The sequence below is a fragment of the Syngnathus leptorhynchus genome, chromosome 18 (assembly GCF_054491065.1).
Source record: "Syngnathus leptorhynchus isolate UIUO chromosome 18, UIUO_Slep, whole genome shotgun sequence".
NCBI lineage: Eukaryota > Metazoa > Chordata > Actinopteri > Syngnathiformes > Syngnathidae > Syngnathus > Syngnathus leptorhynchus.
The window spans coordinates 6,877,783-6,893,601 of NC_141212.1; the positions used below are offsets into that span (position 1 = coordinate 6,877,783).

General features: G+C 43.4%; 3 protein-coding genes across 8 annotated transcripts; 2 read left to right on the forward strand and 1 right to left on the reverse strand.

The window, feature by feature from the left end:
- The first annotated feature begins 40 nt into the window (after positions 1-40).
- Positions 41-3,846, forward strand: srsf5b (serine and arginine rich splicing factor 5b). 2 transcript variants are annotated; one of them, XM_085937989.1, is made up of 8 exons: positions 41-172; positions 421-554; positions 850-920; positions 1,174-1,296; positions 1,372-1,444; positions 2,614-2,687; positions 2,765-2,872; positions 3,021-3,846. In XM_085937989.1, the coding sequence occupies exons 2-8, from the start codon at positions 429-431 to the stop codon at positions 3,520-3,522; spliced, it is 1,077 nt and encodes a 358-aa protein (XP_085794115.1). In that variant the 5' UTR covers positions 41-172; positions 421-428; the 3' UTR covers positions 3,523-3,846. The 2 variants fall into 2 exon arrangements, with proteins under 2 accessions (XP_085794115.1, XP_085794114.1); XM_085937988.1 differs by having other exon boundaries at positions 1,174-1,444.
- Positions 3,356-7,181, reverse strand: slc10a1 (solute carrier family 10 member 1). Its single transcript, XM_085937990.1, has 8 exons — positions 7,104-7,181; positions 6,138-6,357; positions 5,972-6,058; positions 5,732-5,844; positions 5,079-5,283; positions 4,793-4,971; positions 4,356-4,555; positions 3,356-4,142 (listed from the first exon to the last, which is right to left on the reverse strand). The coding sequence occupies exons 2-8, from the start codon at positions 6,306-6,308 to the stop codon at positions 4,081-4,083; spliced, it is 1,017 nt and encodes a 338-aa protein (XP_085794116.1). The 5' UTR covers positions 6,309-6,357; positions 7,104-7,181; the 3' UTR covers positions 3,356-4,080.
- A 2,925-nt stretch (positions 7,182-10,106) lies between these two features.
- max (myc associated factor X) lies at positions 10,107-15,803 on the forward strand. Of its 5 annotated transcripts, none has more exons than XM_085937708.1 (5): positions 10,111-10,338; positions 10,627-10,653; positions 12,885-13,025; positions 14,013-14,148; positions 14,235-15,803. In XM_085937708.1, the coding sequence occupies exons 1-5, from the start codon at positions 10,303-10,305 to the stop codon at positions 14,420-14,422; spliced, it is 528 nt and encodes a 175-aa protein (XP_085793834.1). In that variant the 5' UTR covers positions 10,111-10,302; the 3' UTR covers positions 14,423-15,803. The 5 variants fall into 5 exon arrangements, with proteins under 5 accessions (XP_085793837.1, XP_085793834.1, XP_085793835.1 ...); XM_085937710.1 differs by having other exon boundaries at positions 10,112-10,338; positions 12,885-12,992; positions 14,010-14,148; XM_085937707.1 differs by having other exon boundaries at positions 10,116-10,338; positions 14,010-14,148.
- The last annotated feature ends 16 nt before the right edge of the window (positions 15,804-15,819 follow it).

Genomic DNA, 15,819 nt, shown 5'->3' on the forward strand with positions numbered 1-15,819 from the left:
GATTAAAAAAATAAATCATTGCCGATCTCGGGACTTCGACTTTTTCCGGCCTTTTCCGGCATCCGCATTCGGCGTCACATGGGCGGAAAGGCGCATGCACGGGTTCCATTTTGTTTAGTCTTCACTTTAACTCCTCGCTTGACGATCTGAACATCCCCCTCTAACGCTCAAGGTATTTATTATTAATATTACTATTATTCTTATTAACCTCGAGAATTCGTGGTTAATGATTAAAATGACACGCACAATTCATCACATACATGACTCCGCTATCTGTATTCTTGGTTTGTTTTTAGATGCTAGCTAGGCCGCGCTAGCTTGCGTGCTGCATTACGAGAACTGCGAACAGCGACAGAACATTAACTTGTATGAGTCATATCTTTGCGAATTATGTTTGTTTGTTAATATTTTGGGCCGCAGCTTTCAAGATGAGTGGATCTCGCATATTCATCGGCCGACTGAACCCCTCAGCCAGGGAGAAAGATGTGGAGAGATTCTTCAAAGGGTACGGACGCATCCGAGACATCGATCTCAAAAGAGGTTTTGGCTTTGTGGTAAGATATGATAGAATTTATTCAAAGGATGCTTTATTTTAAAACTACGTTTAATTGCTTATTGGCGGATACGTCAGAAATGCTTACACTAGAACAGTACTATTGGAATTATTTGAATAAAACAAATAACCGCGATGCAAGAAGAAGTACACCTTCAACTACTTAAATAAACGTCCTTTTTAGGGGGGGGGGGGGTCTAAAATGGACGAAAGTAAAAAAAAAAAAAAAAAAAAAGTAATTATATCAGACCAGACCTGTATAGAACAGTTCTTATTCTGTATTTTATTTAATGCAGGAATTTGAGGATCCCAGAGATGCTGAAGATGCGGTGTATGATCTTGATGGCAAAGAACTGTGTAATGAAAGGTGAGTAGTAATTGTTGTTGTTTTTTTCTATCAATAATGGATGCTGTGTCTATGGAAGGGTTAGAAATTTTGGCTCATGGGCTATATATGGCCTATCTGTGGTTTTGGTTTTGTTGATTTAGTATAACCTTTCTGGACACAATTGTTTAACCCAACTTTTTAACTCCAGGTAATATAGGACCCTTGAGCCTGGAGTATGACACGTTCATTATTCTGTAAAGCTCAACAATGTTTTTATTGTCTGTGATATCAGAGTGACCATCGAGATTGCTCGTGGACGTCAACACCCCGGCAGAGGAGGTAGAGGAGGTGGCGGCGGCGGTGGAGGAGGCCGCTTCCCAGATCGTTATGACCGAGGCGAACAGAACAATCGGAGGTATCACATATTCTTACTTCTGCATAAATCTAGGAATGTTGCATGGCCATTATTCATGACGTCTCATTGTTTCAGTCGCAACCCGCCTCCGATGCGTACTGAGAATCGTCTGATTGTGGAGAACTTGTCCTCCCGTGTCAGTTGGCAGGTCAGTATTGCCACTTTTTATTTTTTTTTATTTTTAAATTCATTCGAAGCGAGTATCTTGTACACCAAAAAATGCTGTGAGAACATCTTTAGGCGTCTTTAATAATTCCTGTAAATGTAGAATTTCTAGTGAAAATATTGTAGTTTTGCAGAAATTATGCTAATACAATTGCATCAGATTTTTATGATATTTGATATCTATTTATCTTATATAATAAAAATTAAGACACAGCAAAAAACAAAACACAAGTAATCTGTTCCTTTGTTCCAATTTTAACCAATTCTTCACCCCTTTATTTGCCAGCCTGACTGTTGTGTCATGTGGAAGAACTCGCTTATGGTGGAGTTAACCCCTTCTGGGTCCTTCTGTCTGGGTTGAGCCTGTGCTGTCAGCCAGTCTGTCCTACTCCTACTAGTTGAAGCCTGCTCGCTCCTCACTCGAGGGGAAGCGCTGGTGGCCCCTTCACTCACTTTCAACGCCCACTGTCCAAGGCAGGGGGCGCCAGGCAGTGGGAGAGGAAACAGAGAGTTGACAGAGAGAAAGCAGAGGAGAATGCGCGAGTCGATGGCCGAGTTGATCGATGGTTCGTTAAATTGAGGGGGCTTCAGTCGATCGATCAATCGATCGATATCCCCACCTCCCCTCCCCACTCTGGTGGTCCCACACATCGCGAGAGAGAGAGAGCGCGTGCAAATGCCTCCCCGGTGCCTGTGGATATAATCTGCTGTTACCCCAAAGGGGTTCGCTCTCAGGTAGTAGTTTCCTCTCTTCCACCCTGTTCACTCTCTTTGCTGACGCGGGGTGCCGAGGCAGGGGCGGGTCCCGGTGTCGAGCCCTGAAAATAAACAGGGTTTGTAGCGCCAAATTCTGCCCAAGTGGCGCCACTGCATTTTAATTTATGCAGATGGTGTTCATCTCTTTGTAGTTTTAATCCGAGGACGGCCCAAGAATCTCAAAACTGCAGCGAATTGGCTGATCCTAAATTTTTCATGGTTGTGTTTGGGTCCTAAACGCGGTCGTGTTGAAGACACGACCGATTGAGAGGTTTGAGGTTCCTGGCCCCCTCGTGTAGCCTCGGTAGTTATAATCTAACTATCTCTTCTTTTGACAATTCGATTTACCGACTGTCCTTAGTCTCTTCCAGCATTAACCGCCTTTTGCTTGTGTAGGACCTGAAAGATTTCATGAGGCAAGCAGGAGAGGTCACATTTGCAGATGCACATCGACCGAAACTCAACGAAGGGTGCGTGGTAGTCATTTTCTTGTGTTTAAAGTGTATGACTGAACTGACCCAGAAAACGTCTGTCTTTATCTTTCCAGGGTGGTTGAGTTTGCCTCTTACAGCGACCTGAAAAATGCTCTTGAGAAGCTGTCTGGAAAGGAGTTCAATGGCAGAAAAATAAAGCTCATTGAGGCAGCCCAGAAGAGGTGACCTTTCCTTGAGAATTTACATTTATTAGATGGTCTTTTTTTTTTTTTAATGTACCTGCCTATCTCGATTATTGGTACGTGCGTGTCAATCTTAAATGACTACCTTCTTACTATAGTTATTCTTCACTGTTGTTGCCTTCTAAAGGTCCAAAAGCCGTTCCCGCTCCAGGAGTTCATCTCGCTCACGATCCCGGTCCCGTGATCGCTCTTCATCAGGCAGTCCCAGGCGGGCTGGCAGCCCCAGGCGGTCTGGCAGCCCCAGGCGGTCTGGCAGCCCCAGGCGCTCTGGCAGTCCCAGGCGGTCCGGCAGTCCGAGGCGCTCCGGCAGTCCCGGGCGCTCTGGCAGTCCCAGGCGCTCCGGCAGTCCCGGGCGCTCCGGCAGTCCCAGGCGCTCCGGCAGTCCCAGGCGCTCCGGCAGTCCCAGGCGCTCCGGCAGTCCCAGGCGCTCTGGCAGCCCGGCCAAACGCAGCAGTCGCTCCCGTAGCGGCTCCCCAATCAGCAATTCATCCCCCACTAACTCCAAGTCAATTGATCCAAACAAACATTCCCTCTCTGCTAACCCTCTTCCTCCTTCTTCTCCTCCTCATGATAAAGGCCATGGCTCTCGTTCACACTCTCTTTCCCCTTCCACCGAAAGCCAGCCTTAACTCACCCCATTGTCTCGGGAGACTCCGTTCAAGGTTTGTTAAAGCTCAACACTGTTTAAGAAAATATCAAGCTTGGGTAGAAAGGTATGCTTTTTTTTTTTCAAGTGATTGTTAGTTGTTTTTGATATGTAAACAAGGTCTCTTGCAATTTCTGTTCTTCCTCTTGAGTCACCCTGTTCTCCTGCCCTCTCTGGTGAGTCACTATTGGTTTTTGGATGCTTGAATTCATGATGCCTTTTGTATATGAGGGTCTTGTTTTCAATAAAAATAGGGAAAATGTATGTGGGAAATGCCGTACTTATTAAAGCAGTTTTAACAGTGTTACACACTCTCCCTTTGTCATTGTGAATATCCAGCCACTACAGTCTACCATTATCCTGTTCAGTGTCACTAACACTCCAACATCGTCACTGAACGGGAACTGAAAGTAGTAATAGTGAAAATTTATTGCGAAGCAGTCAACGCGGAAGTCCGAACATGAACATTTCAAGTACAACATAAGTCCTGTTAACCAATTCAGACATACGTTTGGCATGAAGGGGAAAGCTAGCTCGGCCGTCATACCGTACCATCTGAAAGTGCTTTCAGTCCAGCATCAGTCTTGGCAGGCTGATACGCATCTGTAGGACAAACAGCGCACAGACTCAATTATTAAAAACTTTCTACTAAATTCTGTCCTTTGCAGTCACAGTCTATTATATTAAGTTGCTATTTAGTTTTATTTAACATGCTGATAGCCACCATTGTACACACCAAAGACAAAGTCTCTATATTCCAATAAGGAATCAAGTGAGAAAATACTTTTTGTATTGAACCAAATGGCCTTTCCTTACCTTTGCCTTTTGTCTTGAGCCTCTGATGGCACCTGTAGATAACAATAAGCGCAATGGCCTCCAACAACTGGAAGGATATGTACACCATCGGGAAGAGGAAGAGCGGGCCGATCACATCCGGTGGAAAGGCTAGCTTCAGAATGGTTGAGCACAGCTGAATGTTCTGGCAGCCTGTTTCCATGGCGACAGTCCTCCGCTCCCTGGTCAGTCGTTCGGGAGAATACATTCATAAGTCATGAGCACTTAAGTGGTGCTCAGCAGAAAACCTAGAATTGTAATGTGGCGAATATATATTTGTAACTGAGGTGAATATAAGAAGTCTGCACACCCCTGTTTAAGGTTTTCACTGGTGGTAACTTGGAACAGTTCATAATTTCCTTCATCTAATCCCCCAGTCCAATTCAGTAACAACAAGCTTTTTCATTCATCTCACTCACGCTTGGCTGAGTCTGAAGATGGACGAAATGACGTAGCCGAAGGTGAACCCGATAAATGGCATGACGGCGCCAGTGGCCAAAAGGGGAGGAGACATCACCGCTAGGATGGCGCTGCGGATTGCTACGGTGGCCACGACAGCAATCGCCACAGAGGAGATGGACATGATGGTCAGACCTACCTGAGAGTAGATATAACCATCATTTGTTTTGTTTCTGCTGTTGATTGAGTCGTACATATGTTTGTACTGGCTAGTCTTTGTGATCCAACAGACTACTTTTGAGCCACCTTGGTGATGATCTTGGAGTATTGCGGCCTGTAGTGGTTGATGAAGATACCGATGCCGCAGGGCACGAGGATCATGGCCAGCGACACAGTGATGTCAACGTAGGGAACGGCGTTCTGCAAGTCGCCAAAGCCCTGACAGTAAAGGTAGAGTAGTAGCGGCATCATGCCCAGAGCCAGCAAGGTGGAACAGGACGTCATCACAATGCTGCGGAGAGGAACATGTAACTTCAAACCTTCAAAGTACACTGTAAAAAAAAAAAAACAATGACTATTTAGTCTTGTGGGAGCGCATACAACATATATTTTTGGACTGGATTCCCTCTTTAATTTATCACCTTCAGCCCCTTGTGTCACACAATAATTCCCAGTTGTGGACAAGATAAGATCCCCAACCACCCCCTTCCAGACAGATCTGATACAGCAGGAATGCACTGAAGAGCACAGGACACACCTTACTTGATAAAAGAGGATCGGGGTGAATGGCCGACAAGGCTTTGCTTTCCACGCTGTGATAAATATTACAGTATCATCATTTTATGACGATGCAGGTCAGTCAACTCTAATGACGGCAGAAAGCGTGACTATGCATCATTAAGGTCGTTGAACTGTTTAGTGAAATAGAATAATCAACTATCCATTTGTGTTCTGTATACCTTAGGTTCATGTCTCCGTTTATAGCCAACGCCAAGATGTTAGAGAGGGTTCCCCCTGGGCAGCACCCACAAATCAAGACTACCACAGCCGCCATGTTAGCTAGCTGGAAGCCCTGGAAGCAGCAATAATGGCAACTGCAGACAGTATCTTTCAAGAAAACATCTTTATCTGAGTTAATTATTATCTCATCATTAGCAACAATGCAGTGCATTCAGTTATTATGTGACCATCAAACCAACCTTGGCTAAGCAAAATGCTGTAAGTGGCATGACGCAATACTGGGCCAGGACTGCAATCACCACCCCTTTAGGTTTCACTATATGACCCTGAGATGAGAATGTAAACACAGTGATTAAATAGTCAATTGTCAGAGTCATACACAAGTAAAAGAGCTGCTGGAGTCACCTTGATCTTGGACACCTCCATGGTGCATCCCAGGGAGATCATGGTGATAAATAAGACCATCACCATGAGCACGTTAATAGTTTTGTCCACCACGGGCGACAAAAAGGGCTTAAAGAGGACAGTGCTGCTGTTTGTGGATGTCATGTTGAAGGCGTCCATGGTAGTTTGCATTGGATCGGAATCCGATAACCAGCCCACGATGTGATTTGTGCGCAATGATCTAAGACAGACAATACAAAAAATCAGGCATTATTGTTTAAAACCATTATTCTTAGAACAATCTCAAAGAGTACTTTTTAAAGTTAAGAAATGCTTTTCTGCAACGGGCAGGAAGGTCACAGTTTTATTGATAAGCGGTGCTTTGCTTGAGAGCAGTAATCAGTAGCCATCAGTTCATAGTACACATTGTATGGCGCAGCGGACCTTTATCCTAATATTCATTGTGCACAGTTCATTACTTTGAAAATATTTTGCCAAGTAGAATGAAGGCATCCTTTACACAGATGTACATATAAATTAAAGTACACATTTCGAGTAACCAATATATTGAATAATTGTGAGTGTTTCTTTGTTTATTAAAGCCAAACAATTTTAACTTACTTGTTCTTGAATCTTTACACGTAATTACAGAGTGTGAAAAAAAAACGTGTTTCCTCCTCCCAATCTTCACTTCATCACTGACAATCACATCCTCCCTACAGAAAAACCCCAGCACACACAAAGCTGACTGTCTATCTCCTTTAAAAAGACAAGAAACACTTTTGACGGCAAGAAAATCCTCAAGTGTTTCTCGCCATCACATGTTGCCATGTGGATTACTGTGAAGGTGACAATTACACACCTTCTCCAAGAGGTCAGTCTGTATAAAGTGATAGAAAAGTCCCATGTGGACCTCTCTAAAACAACCACACTCTGACAGACAGACAGACAGACAGACACAGTCTCTTACACACTTGTGTTGTTTACCTCTCAAAGCATGTGCACCTCTTCTCCTCCGCTCCCCAAGACTAATCTTCTCCCATCGACACTGACTTTTATGCCTCTCACTCTCACTGGTGCACTTTGTGGTCGTGCACAGGTGCCATCTAGTGCATGTTTCGAGCACAGTGCAAGGCCTGCAACAGAGCTCGGCATGGCTGGGGTAACAAAGACTCATTTTGGCACTATTGTTTAGCAGGCCTGTCTCACATACCAAATACAAAATGGCTTCGTGTATCTTAATTCAAGTAAATATTCCACTATAAATGTGCAGATACAACAGTTAACCACAATGTGGTGCTGTTTTCTCTTGTTTGTAGCTTTTTTTCTATTAACGGTCACGTAGAGTAGAGAGAAGCGGTTATTATATAATTACTGCGCTGTAAGTTATTTATTATTGGTGTATTTTCACCAGAGAATGTCAGTGAGCTTTTATTGAGAAACCTGGAACTTGTTTCAAATCATTGAGAGGAAAAAATATATAATTTGGGTGTCGGTCTGACCTCCTACTAGTTTTGTCATTGAAACATCCCGATCGAGCAGTTGAGCTTGAACTCCGCCTGGTAACAACAAGCTGCCACGCAAATTAGACTTGTTGATCCGCATTTACGCTTCTGCTTTATAATTTTAAAAAAATCAGTCATAAAGTTTTACAATAAATCATGAATGATTTGTAGTATTTTTAACATTAGTGTTGGAAAAGAAAGTGGAACAAAAAAACATTTAGGCAGTAAGCGTGAGTACAGTAGTTTTCTTGGTATGTAGGCGGTGACTGACCCACCCTGTTATTTCCAAACAAAAACGCTACTTTTGGGCCATAGTGCAAAAGATCTAACGTATTGGTCATCCATTTACATTAAAGTACACGATTCTTATATAATGACATGAAATGACAGCATACAATTAGCATGGAAACAAATACAAATGAGATTTTTTTTTTACAGCTTTAATTGAGTATGATGACCATGATGCTTTCTATGAGTCATTGGCTAGCAGCACACCACAGTAGCCAGTGCCAAGAACAAACGCTGCATGCGATGGCCACGCTCGACAGACTGTTAGTCCAATATTAGTGCCAAGGTTGCTGATGACTTTCATGCGCTGCCTGTAAAATCTCCTGCAGAGCAAAATGAAGCACTTATGATGCTGAAATGCATTTCTGAGGGGAGAAAGTGGACAGTAAATAGATGAATGCAATATACATGTATAGTATCTAGCTGGCTTGCTAGCTAGCTAGTTACTGAACCATCTATCCTTTCATCCATCACACATCATGGTCAAGGCATAGGTCCTCTCTGTGTTTTCTAGCTCGTGCATGGTAGGGGGCCAAAGGAGGGCATAGTGGATAAACAGGCCACAATCCTTGTAAAGACATGGGGGAGGGGTGATGAACTGATCAGCCTCTTGAGTGCTATAATTACAGTTCCCTGCATCACATGCCTGCGTTTTTTGTGACTTATTTGGTTTCCCTCTGCAACTCCAGACACGACTAATCAATGCACACTCTTGACGAGCAACCTGCAGGTCGTGACCTTGCGGAACTTGAATTGTATCCAGAAACCCGCGAAGGCCACGGGGGAGAGATTAGCGACGAGGGTGTGGTGAGGTTTGTTTGTGACCAGAGTGAAGGCTCGTGATCATATTTTATGAGAAGGGCATGTAAATGTGATTGCTGCCGACCACGGTGACTTGGCTGCAGCAAAAGCATGGCCCCATTGTGTTGTGACCCTTGAAAGTAAATAGGATCCCGAGTGACCTTGTTTGCCTCTGCTGCTGCGGGACATATCTATATTAAATAAGTGTACAGTATAGTATGAAAGGTTAACACACAGAAATGACAATGGATGAGTGGAAGCTTTTCTTCATTGATGGAGGGCAGGGTGTCGCCCACAGCTGCTGTGGCCTCGTGACCTGCTGAGGGGCATGAAGGCTTTCATTATTTATTTAGTTACACATTTACTGAGCTGAAACTAATCCACAATGTAAGCTCCTTATCTATAGTACAATTTTGACCAAAAAAAGGTAAAACCTGAGCAGATTATTTACAGTTTGTCCCACAACCCAAACCCTGTTTATCATCCCTCACAAATATAGAAGTGCCTCAGTATTATTATTTTTTTTCCCATCCATCCAATTTCAGTTCAGGGTCACAGGAAGATACACACACATTGGGCAAAAAGCAGAATATGACAAACTGGTCAGCCAGTTGATCACAGTGCACATGTGGAGAGGACAAACTGATATTCGTACTATCAAATGGGGTGAATTGAACCCTTGCAGCCTGCATAAAAGATGCATACAAGTTAATAATAATGATATTAATAATAATAATAATAAACGTTATTTGTATAGCACCTTTCATACAAAGCGCTTTACAACAAAGAAAGAAATTATAAGCATTGAATGCTTCACATAGGACAATGTATGCACACACAATTAAAAGTCTAGGTTTCTACTAAACCTTCGTTAAAAAACTTAAGACTAAAGGTTTCTACTAAACCTTAGTTAAAAAGAATGCATTTTAGAAGAATGAAACATGAAAAAACAGATGTGTGTGATATATGAGTACAAAGATGTGAAAATATAGGCAGTCATGTCATATGAGGTCACGTAACAGTATCAGTGTTTTGGATTTTTCGAGGGTTGTGCCTTTCCACGTGTCTGCTCTGGCCCTCTTTTTCCCCGTAACAAAAAACTACAACTAAAAAACTACATTTACCACAAAGCTATCGGCTAAAGGGGGCGTTGTAACGTAAGCATCTGCCCTAAATACCTTATGGGAGATGCAGTTTAACAAACATACTCACGTGACTGTCGGCATATAAATAAATGTATATTTAAGCGAGCATGAAACCTTTGAGTCCAACAAATATGTTTAGATTACCGTGAGTTTCAAAAAAAGTGTCTGTTACACTAGTTATTGCAATATCTTTCGACGTCTCATCTAGAAAAAAACCACAATTCCCAGAAGCCCCTTGGATTTGGCGCATGCGTAATAAACACGGTAGCTTGGCGTGTGGAGTTTAGTCACGTGGAGATGGTCTACCTTGATTCTGTCCAAACAGAACGTGTGAGTGAGTAGCAACTCTACAAGCAGCTCGTCTGTAGGAGCGCCGCTGGGCTGCCAAACCGATCCATGTTGTTTTTGAGCCACGCGTTCCTTTAAACTTGACCATTTGATCGAAGAATGAGTGATAACGATGATATCGAAGTCGATAGTGACGTGAGTATGACGCATTTCTACGCTTTTTAGTGATTGTATTTCGCTTTTTGTGTCGTTTTTCCCCCTCTAGCCGAAGTAGCTCATCTGCTAGCGTTAGCTACCCGATAAGCTGGGTCGCGGTGCTTCACTGATAAGTATTTGAAAAAATAAAATAAGTGCTAGTTTTCTGTGGTCAGAAGCATTTAAATTACTAGATTGTTGATTACATTCAAGCAGCTTCGGCCAAACGGTTACGCTTCTGAACAATTATGGCTACAATTGTACTTTTTGTTCTGTTTTTTTTTGCAGGAAGACTCACCGAGATATCACAATGTGGTGCGTAATGCTGTGGGGGCAATTTGTCCATTTACTATAATTATTATACTGCACATTATTTAGGTTATGTTGTATCTTTTTTTTGGGCCATTTTTGTTGTTTTCATGATAATAAAAAAAACCAGTCGATATTTAGTATTCAGGCGTAGGTGGACTTCAAAATCGAATGCGAAAGCAATGGGTCATATGATCGAGCGAGATAAGACGTATTTCTCGTGTATGGAGGGCAATATTTGCATGGCTGGAACGATGTTATGCATTGCAGGCAGGGTATTCCCTATCCTGCGTGTACACGGTAACACGACGGCTATATTTAGACCAAAAGCTTTACCGAGCTGCACAGCCTTTTGTCATTGTCCATTGGTTATTATTTTCACCAATACATACGCCGAGTGCAAATCCTGGTGCTTCTTCTTAGCACGACAGGGGGATTCCGCTTTTGCACATTAAGGTCACCTCAACAGAGAGATCTTGTTTGACATACTGCTGCATCCATGGCGTAGAACGACGCTCGAAAGATGCGTGCATGCAGGCATAGAGAGGGGAAAGCCTTCGTGTCAGGAAGGGCTGCAGCGGGATGTTTTCCTGTGTTGCAGCTTGTGATTAGAGCCAGTCGGTCTTCTCGACATCCCTCTGTGGGGCTGGCAGGCTCAAATGAATGACGTTATAGCTAACTGCACAACATAGTGGTGAAGGGGAGAAAACAACACATGCACACACACCCTGCACGACGCACCACCAGTTCAATTTGAATGCAAATGCATGATTATTTATGTTTCCAATTTAACCATCTTAATCTAATTCAGTTTGATAAGCTTTGCAAAGGTTGATGCATTGCATTGTATTGTATTACCAAGTACACGTCAATTTAGCGGGCCACATGAAGAAATATGGCTGACCAAATCCGGGCATTGAATATGACACCTATACTCTAAATTGGCAGGTGTGATTGTGAGTGTGAATGTTTGTTTGTGTATATGTACCCTATAATTGGCTGGCAACCAATCCAGCGTGTACCCAGCTTTAGACCAAAGTCAGCTGGGATGGGCAGCAGCTCACTAATGACCCAAATGAGGACATGTGCAACGGTTCATATTGTTGCACATGAGTGTTTTATTTGGGTCGGTTTTACACCAGGTTTTATTTTTCTCGCCAAGAAGCTGCACTTACCTGTCTTTCCTCCCTCTCGCCCACTTGGTGCACTTGCAATACATGCCACAATCAGGTATGAATAGAATGGAGGGAGCAGCTCACCTAGCGTGTGGTGCCAGAGGATGGAGGGGGAAAAAAGGTACCTGTTTTATGACAGACTTCTAATGGTGGCGCTGTAATTGGACACCTGTTTGTCATGGTGACGTATGTGCTGTGCTGCAACTCAGCAGTCACGTTTTCAATAGTAGCGGGACACAAAAAAAGTCATTTAATGCTCTGCATATTTTTCCACTTTACCCTTGATTTTTTTAAATCTTAATTTTTCTAAAATTGAGAGGTGCACCCATTCGTGAAGAATGCTATTGTGCATTTGAACCTGCTCAAGTCTTTAAAGCAGCTATGTTGCTCCATTGGTGTGGGATGTAGTCTTTACACAGGTTCTAGCTTGTCTTCCATCTACTTATCGTGGGAGCAGGAAAATGGCTGCCAGGACTGTAATCACATGCTATCAAGAGCACACGTGTTCAGTTTAGTTTCATTCTGAGAAGGAATTGTAATTTCTCACTCAAGGAAAACGCTGACAGTCCAAAACCCGGCACATGTGACATGCACACACATTGAGGTTTATTACGCTTTAGTTGGACGGGACCCATAATTTTCTCTTCAGGCTATATACATGCACAAGGTGTCTTACTGAACTTGGATGTTTATTTCAATTTGTTGTGTGCGCTCCATGTTTGGAGTAATTGCAGACTGCCCTTAGGTGTGAATGTGAGTGAATGGTGCAATGGTATAAAAACAACAAACTGGAGTCTTACCCCAATTTAAGTGACTTGCTATGAGAGTAGATATGTGTTTTCAAATGAAATCAATTATTGGAGAATATTGAGCTTTTTCGCATCAATAAGTCTGCCTATGCTCATTGTCCCAATCTATGTCAGTTGTTTAATATAAAAAATAAAAAAAAGGCACAATTCTTGTGTCCCAAAAGCAGAACAGCACTCGGCAGCAGGCGGGTTTTCCGTCCTGCTGTCCCCGACCCACGTTGCCGGGCTGAAGGCCTTGTGACTCTCATTGCAGGCAGACAAACGGGCACACCACAATGCGTTGGAGCGCAAGCGTAGGGACCACATCAAAGACAGCTTTCACAGCCTCCGGGACTCTGTGCCTGCCTTGCAGGGCGAAAAGGTTGGTAACAGTACTGGTGAGCAACCCAACAGTGTAAGAGACAATTTTTTTTCCTTCATTATGTTTGTTCAATGTCACTTGAATGATGAGACGAGGTAATGACTTGATGGGATAGAGTAGTGTACATTGAGAGGCAAATGTATGCGTGTGTGTGAGCAGAGAGCAGATCGTAGAAGCTGCATGTCTTAACTGCTTGGACCGGCGTCAGGAAGTTATTACGAGGAAATGTCGCTACTCTCTTCCTGTTTTGACATTGGCAACGTGGAGAACGTTACTAGCCCTCCCCTAGAAACAAGCTGGGTGGGTGGATGGCTCGGTGCTGGGAGGCGGAGTGGGAGTCGTTCGTGTTGTCCCCGAAGGCTGTCATACAGCCAGGAGTACTGAATATTAGCTTGCTTAAGCTTGGGCCGCAATTTAATGATGAAGTGATAAGATGTATTTTCGCCCGGGTTGCTTATTCTGGCTATGTATTCAATTGTGTTACATGTTATTGTTTTAGTTATTATTGTACAGGAAGCTTCTTTAGGTGTTCTGTAACTGTAAAAAAAAGAAAAAAAGTCTCGTGGAAAAAATTTTTTTTTAGATTGAATGCCTGGAGTCTAAATCCAACCTTGTCTTGAGCTAAAAGTAAAACTGGTTATAATTGTAATAGGTGCATTGTCTATACTTGTGTGCTCATTGAAGCGGAAGTCAAATCAAAACGTTGCCGTCACATGACTAAACCCAGAAAACAGGTGAACCGTGGTGGTCGTCACCTGAGCACTTTGGCACACAGCCACACACAGCAAGTGGCAGTAGAAGGCAAAAATGGCTGCCCACTGAGATCCATAAAACCAAGTCACATACCATACACGCAATATCAATCAGGATGGCAACGCCTAGAGGATATTGTAAATGCAAGTTTTGACTTGACTTTCCCCCTTACAGCAATGGTGTTTTTGTATGTTTTGTATAAATGTGTGAAATGTGAATTTCTCTGCACACACGTCACTTTTCTTTTGCATGTGTCACTAACAGCAGTCTACCAAACAGGCGTCTCGAGCTCAAATCCTAGACAAAGCCACAGAGTACATCCAGTACATGAGGCGAAAAAATCACACGCACCAGCAGGACATTGACGACCTAAAGAGGCAAAACGCACTGCTGGAGCAGCAAGGTAATGCTCCATCTTTGCGTCCTCTGTGTCTCTCTATCAGGTTCATAAGTTGAAATGGTGCTGATTGACCCTTTTCTGTCGGCCAGTGCGTGCCCTGGAGAAAGTGAAGGGCTCGGCACAGCTCCAGGCCAACTACTCGTCGTCCGACAGCAGCCTCTACACCAACCCAAAAGGCAGCACCGTGTCGGCGTTTGACGGCGGCTCCGACTCCAGCTCCGAGTCAGAACCCGAGGAGCCTCCCAACCGCAAGAAGCTGCGCGTAGAGGCCAGCTAGAACGCGCCCGGCGCTCCAAAAAGCAGGTGAAAGGGCCGGAGTTACCGCCTCGTGGGAAAAGCGAGCGAGAGGAAGCCTTTAAACGCTCTCGGGGGCTCTTTGACCTTTCCACCTGACGCCCACCACACATCCACTGTTCTTGCGCCCGACCCTGCCCCTCCAACTGGGTGGGCTCGCACTGGAGACTCATGACCCCCTTCAAAACTCCTCACAACCGCCACCACAATCACCTCCTAGAACAAGGAGGGGGGAGGCCAGCAGGACGGGAGCCTTTCAACAACCCTCTACCCCCTCCCTTAATATTTTATTCTCGCAACAATCCAAAACCCCAAAACGAGGCAGCTTGGTTACTTCAGAACTTTTTCATGTTCCCCCGCCCTGCGTTTGTGTGCATAGCAGGCATACTCCTAAGCACTGTTAGATTACTTGCGCAGTGGATCTGGCTATTGGCTGCAAATTATATTGTTAGGGACCTAGCCCGACTACAAATAGTTGACACTCCCTAGTTTATTATAATTCCTATATTATCAGTCCACCTTAAATATTAGCGTCAGGCGTTAAATTGAAAATGTCAACTCCGATTTGTAAATTTGTAGAGGGTCCTCTGTATTTTGTTTACCCTAAAGAATTGTTCGAAACAAGTTGATCTTTTTGAAGTACCACAAACATATTGTACATTTGTAGCTTTTTTTCCACATAAGAATGTGACGACCCTCCAAGGAGAAATGTTTAGTGACACCCACCTCAGGCCCACTGGATTGCAGATGTTTTCTGCTGCAACACATTTGTTTATGAGAAAGAAAGAAAAAAAAGTTCCTATTGTTGAAATTGATGTTTTGGAAGATTTTGAATATTCCTAAACTTGTATTGTATTTTGTCCTTTAGCTTGAAGTAGTGAATGACTTTAGGTGGCTGAACACATTAGGCAGCTTGTTTGATAGACAAAAAAAAAAAGACGAGTAATAATTGGATGTTTTCAGGATCAAATGTACGTTATGCATTTTGTAGTCATCTCACAGGTCACACGATATCACCTAAACCGGAATGTTCCAAATTAGCTCCTGTCGTTTGCAGTACATGGAAGCCAATGAAGCCCCCCCCACCCCACCCACGTTAATGTGTTGTGCTTTACAAAGTTGCTGAACCTTCCCCAAGTTAAAAAAAAAAACAAAAAAACCTTTGAGTGTCTAGGAAGAATGTGTCTGCACATCATTTCCATTTTCTTTTCCATTCAGGAGGATATGATTAGTGTACCGGGTCTTTGTCTGATTCCATTCCATGGAAATTACAAGTATGTTGTACATACTGCCTACAATTGTCTTGCAAAAGTTGAGGCCTACCTTTAATATGAGACTATAAAATAAACTATTTTATCCTTTAACGCTCTTCTTTGGATT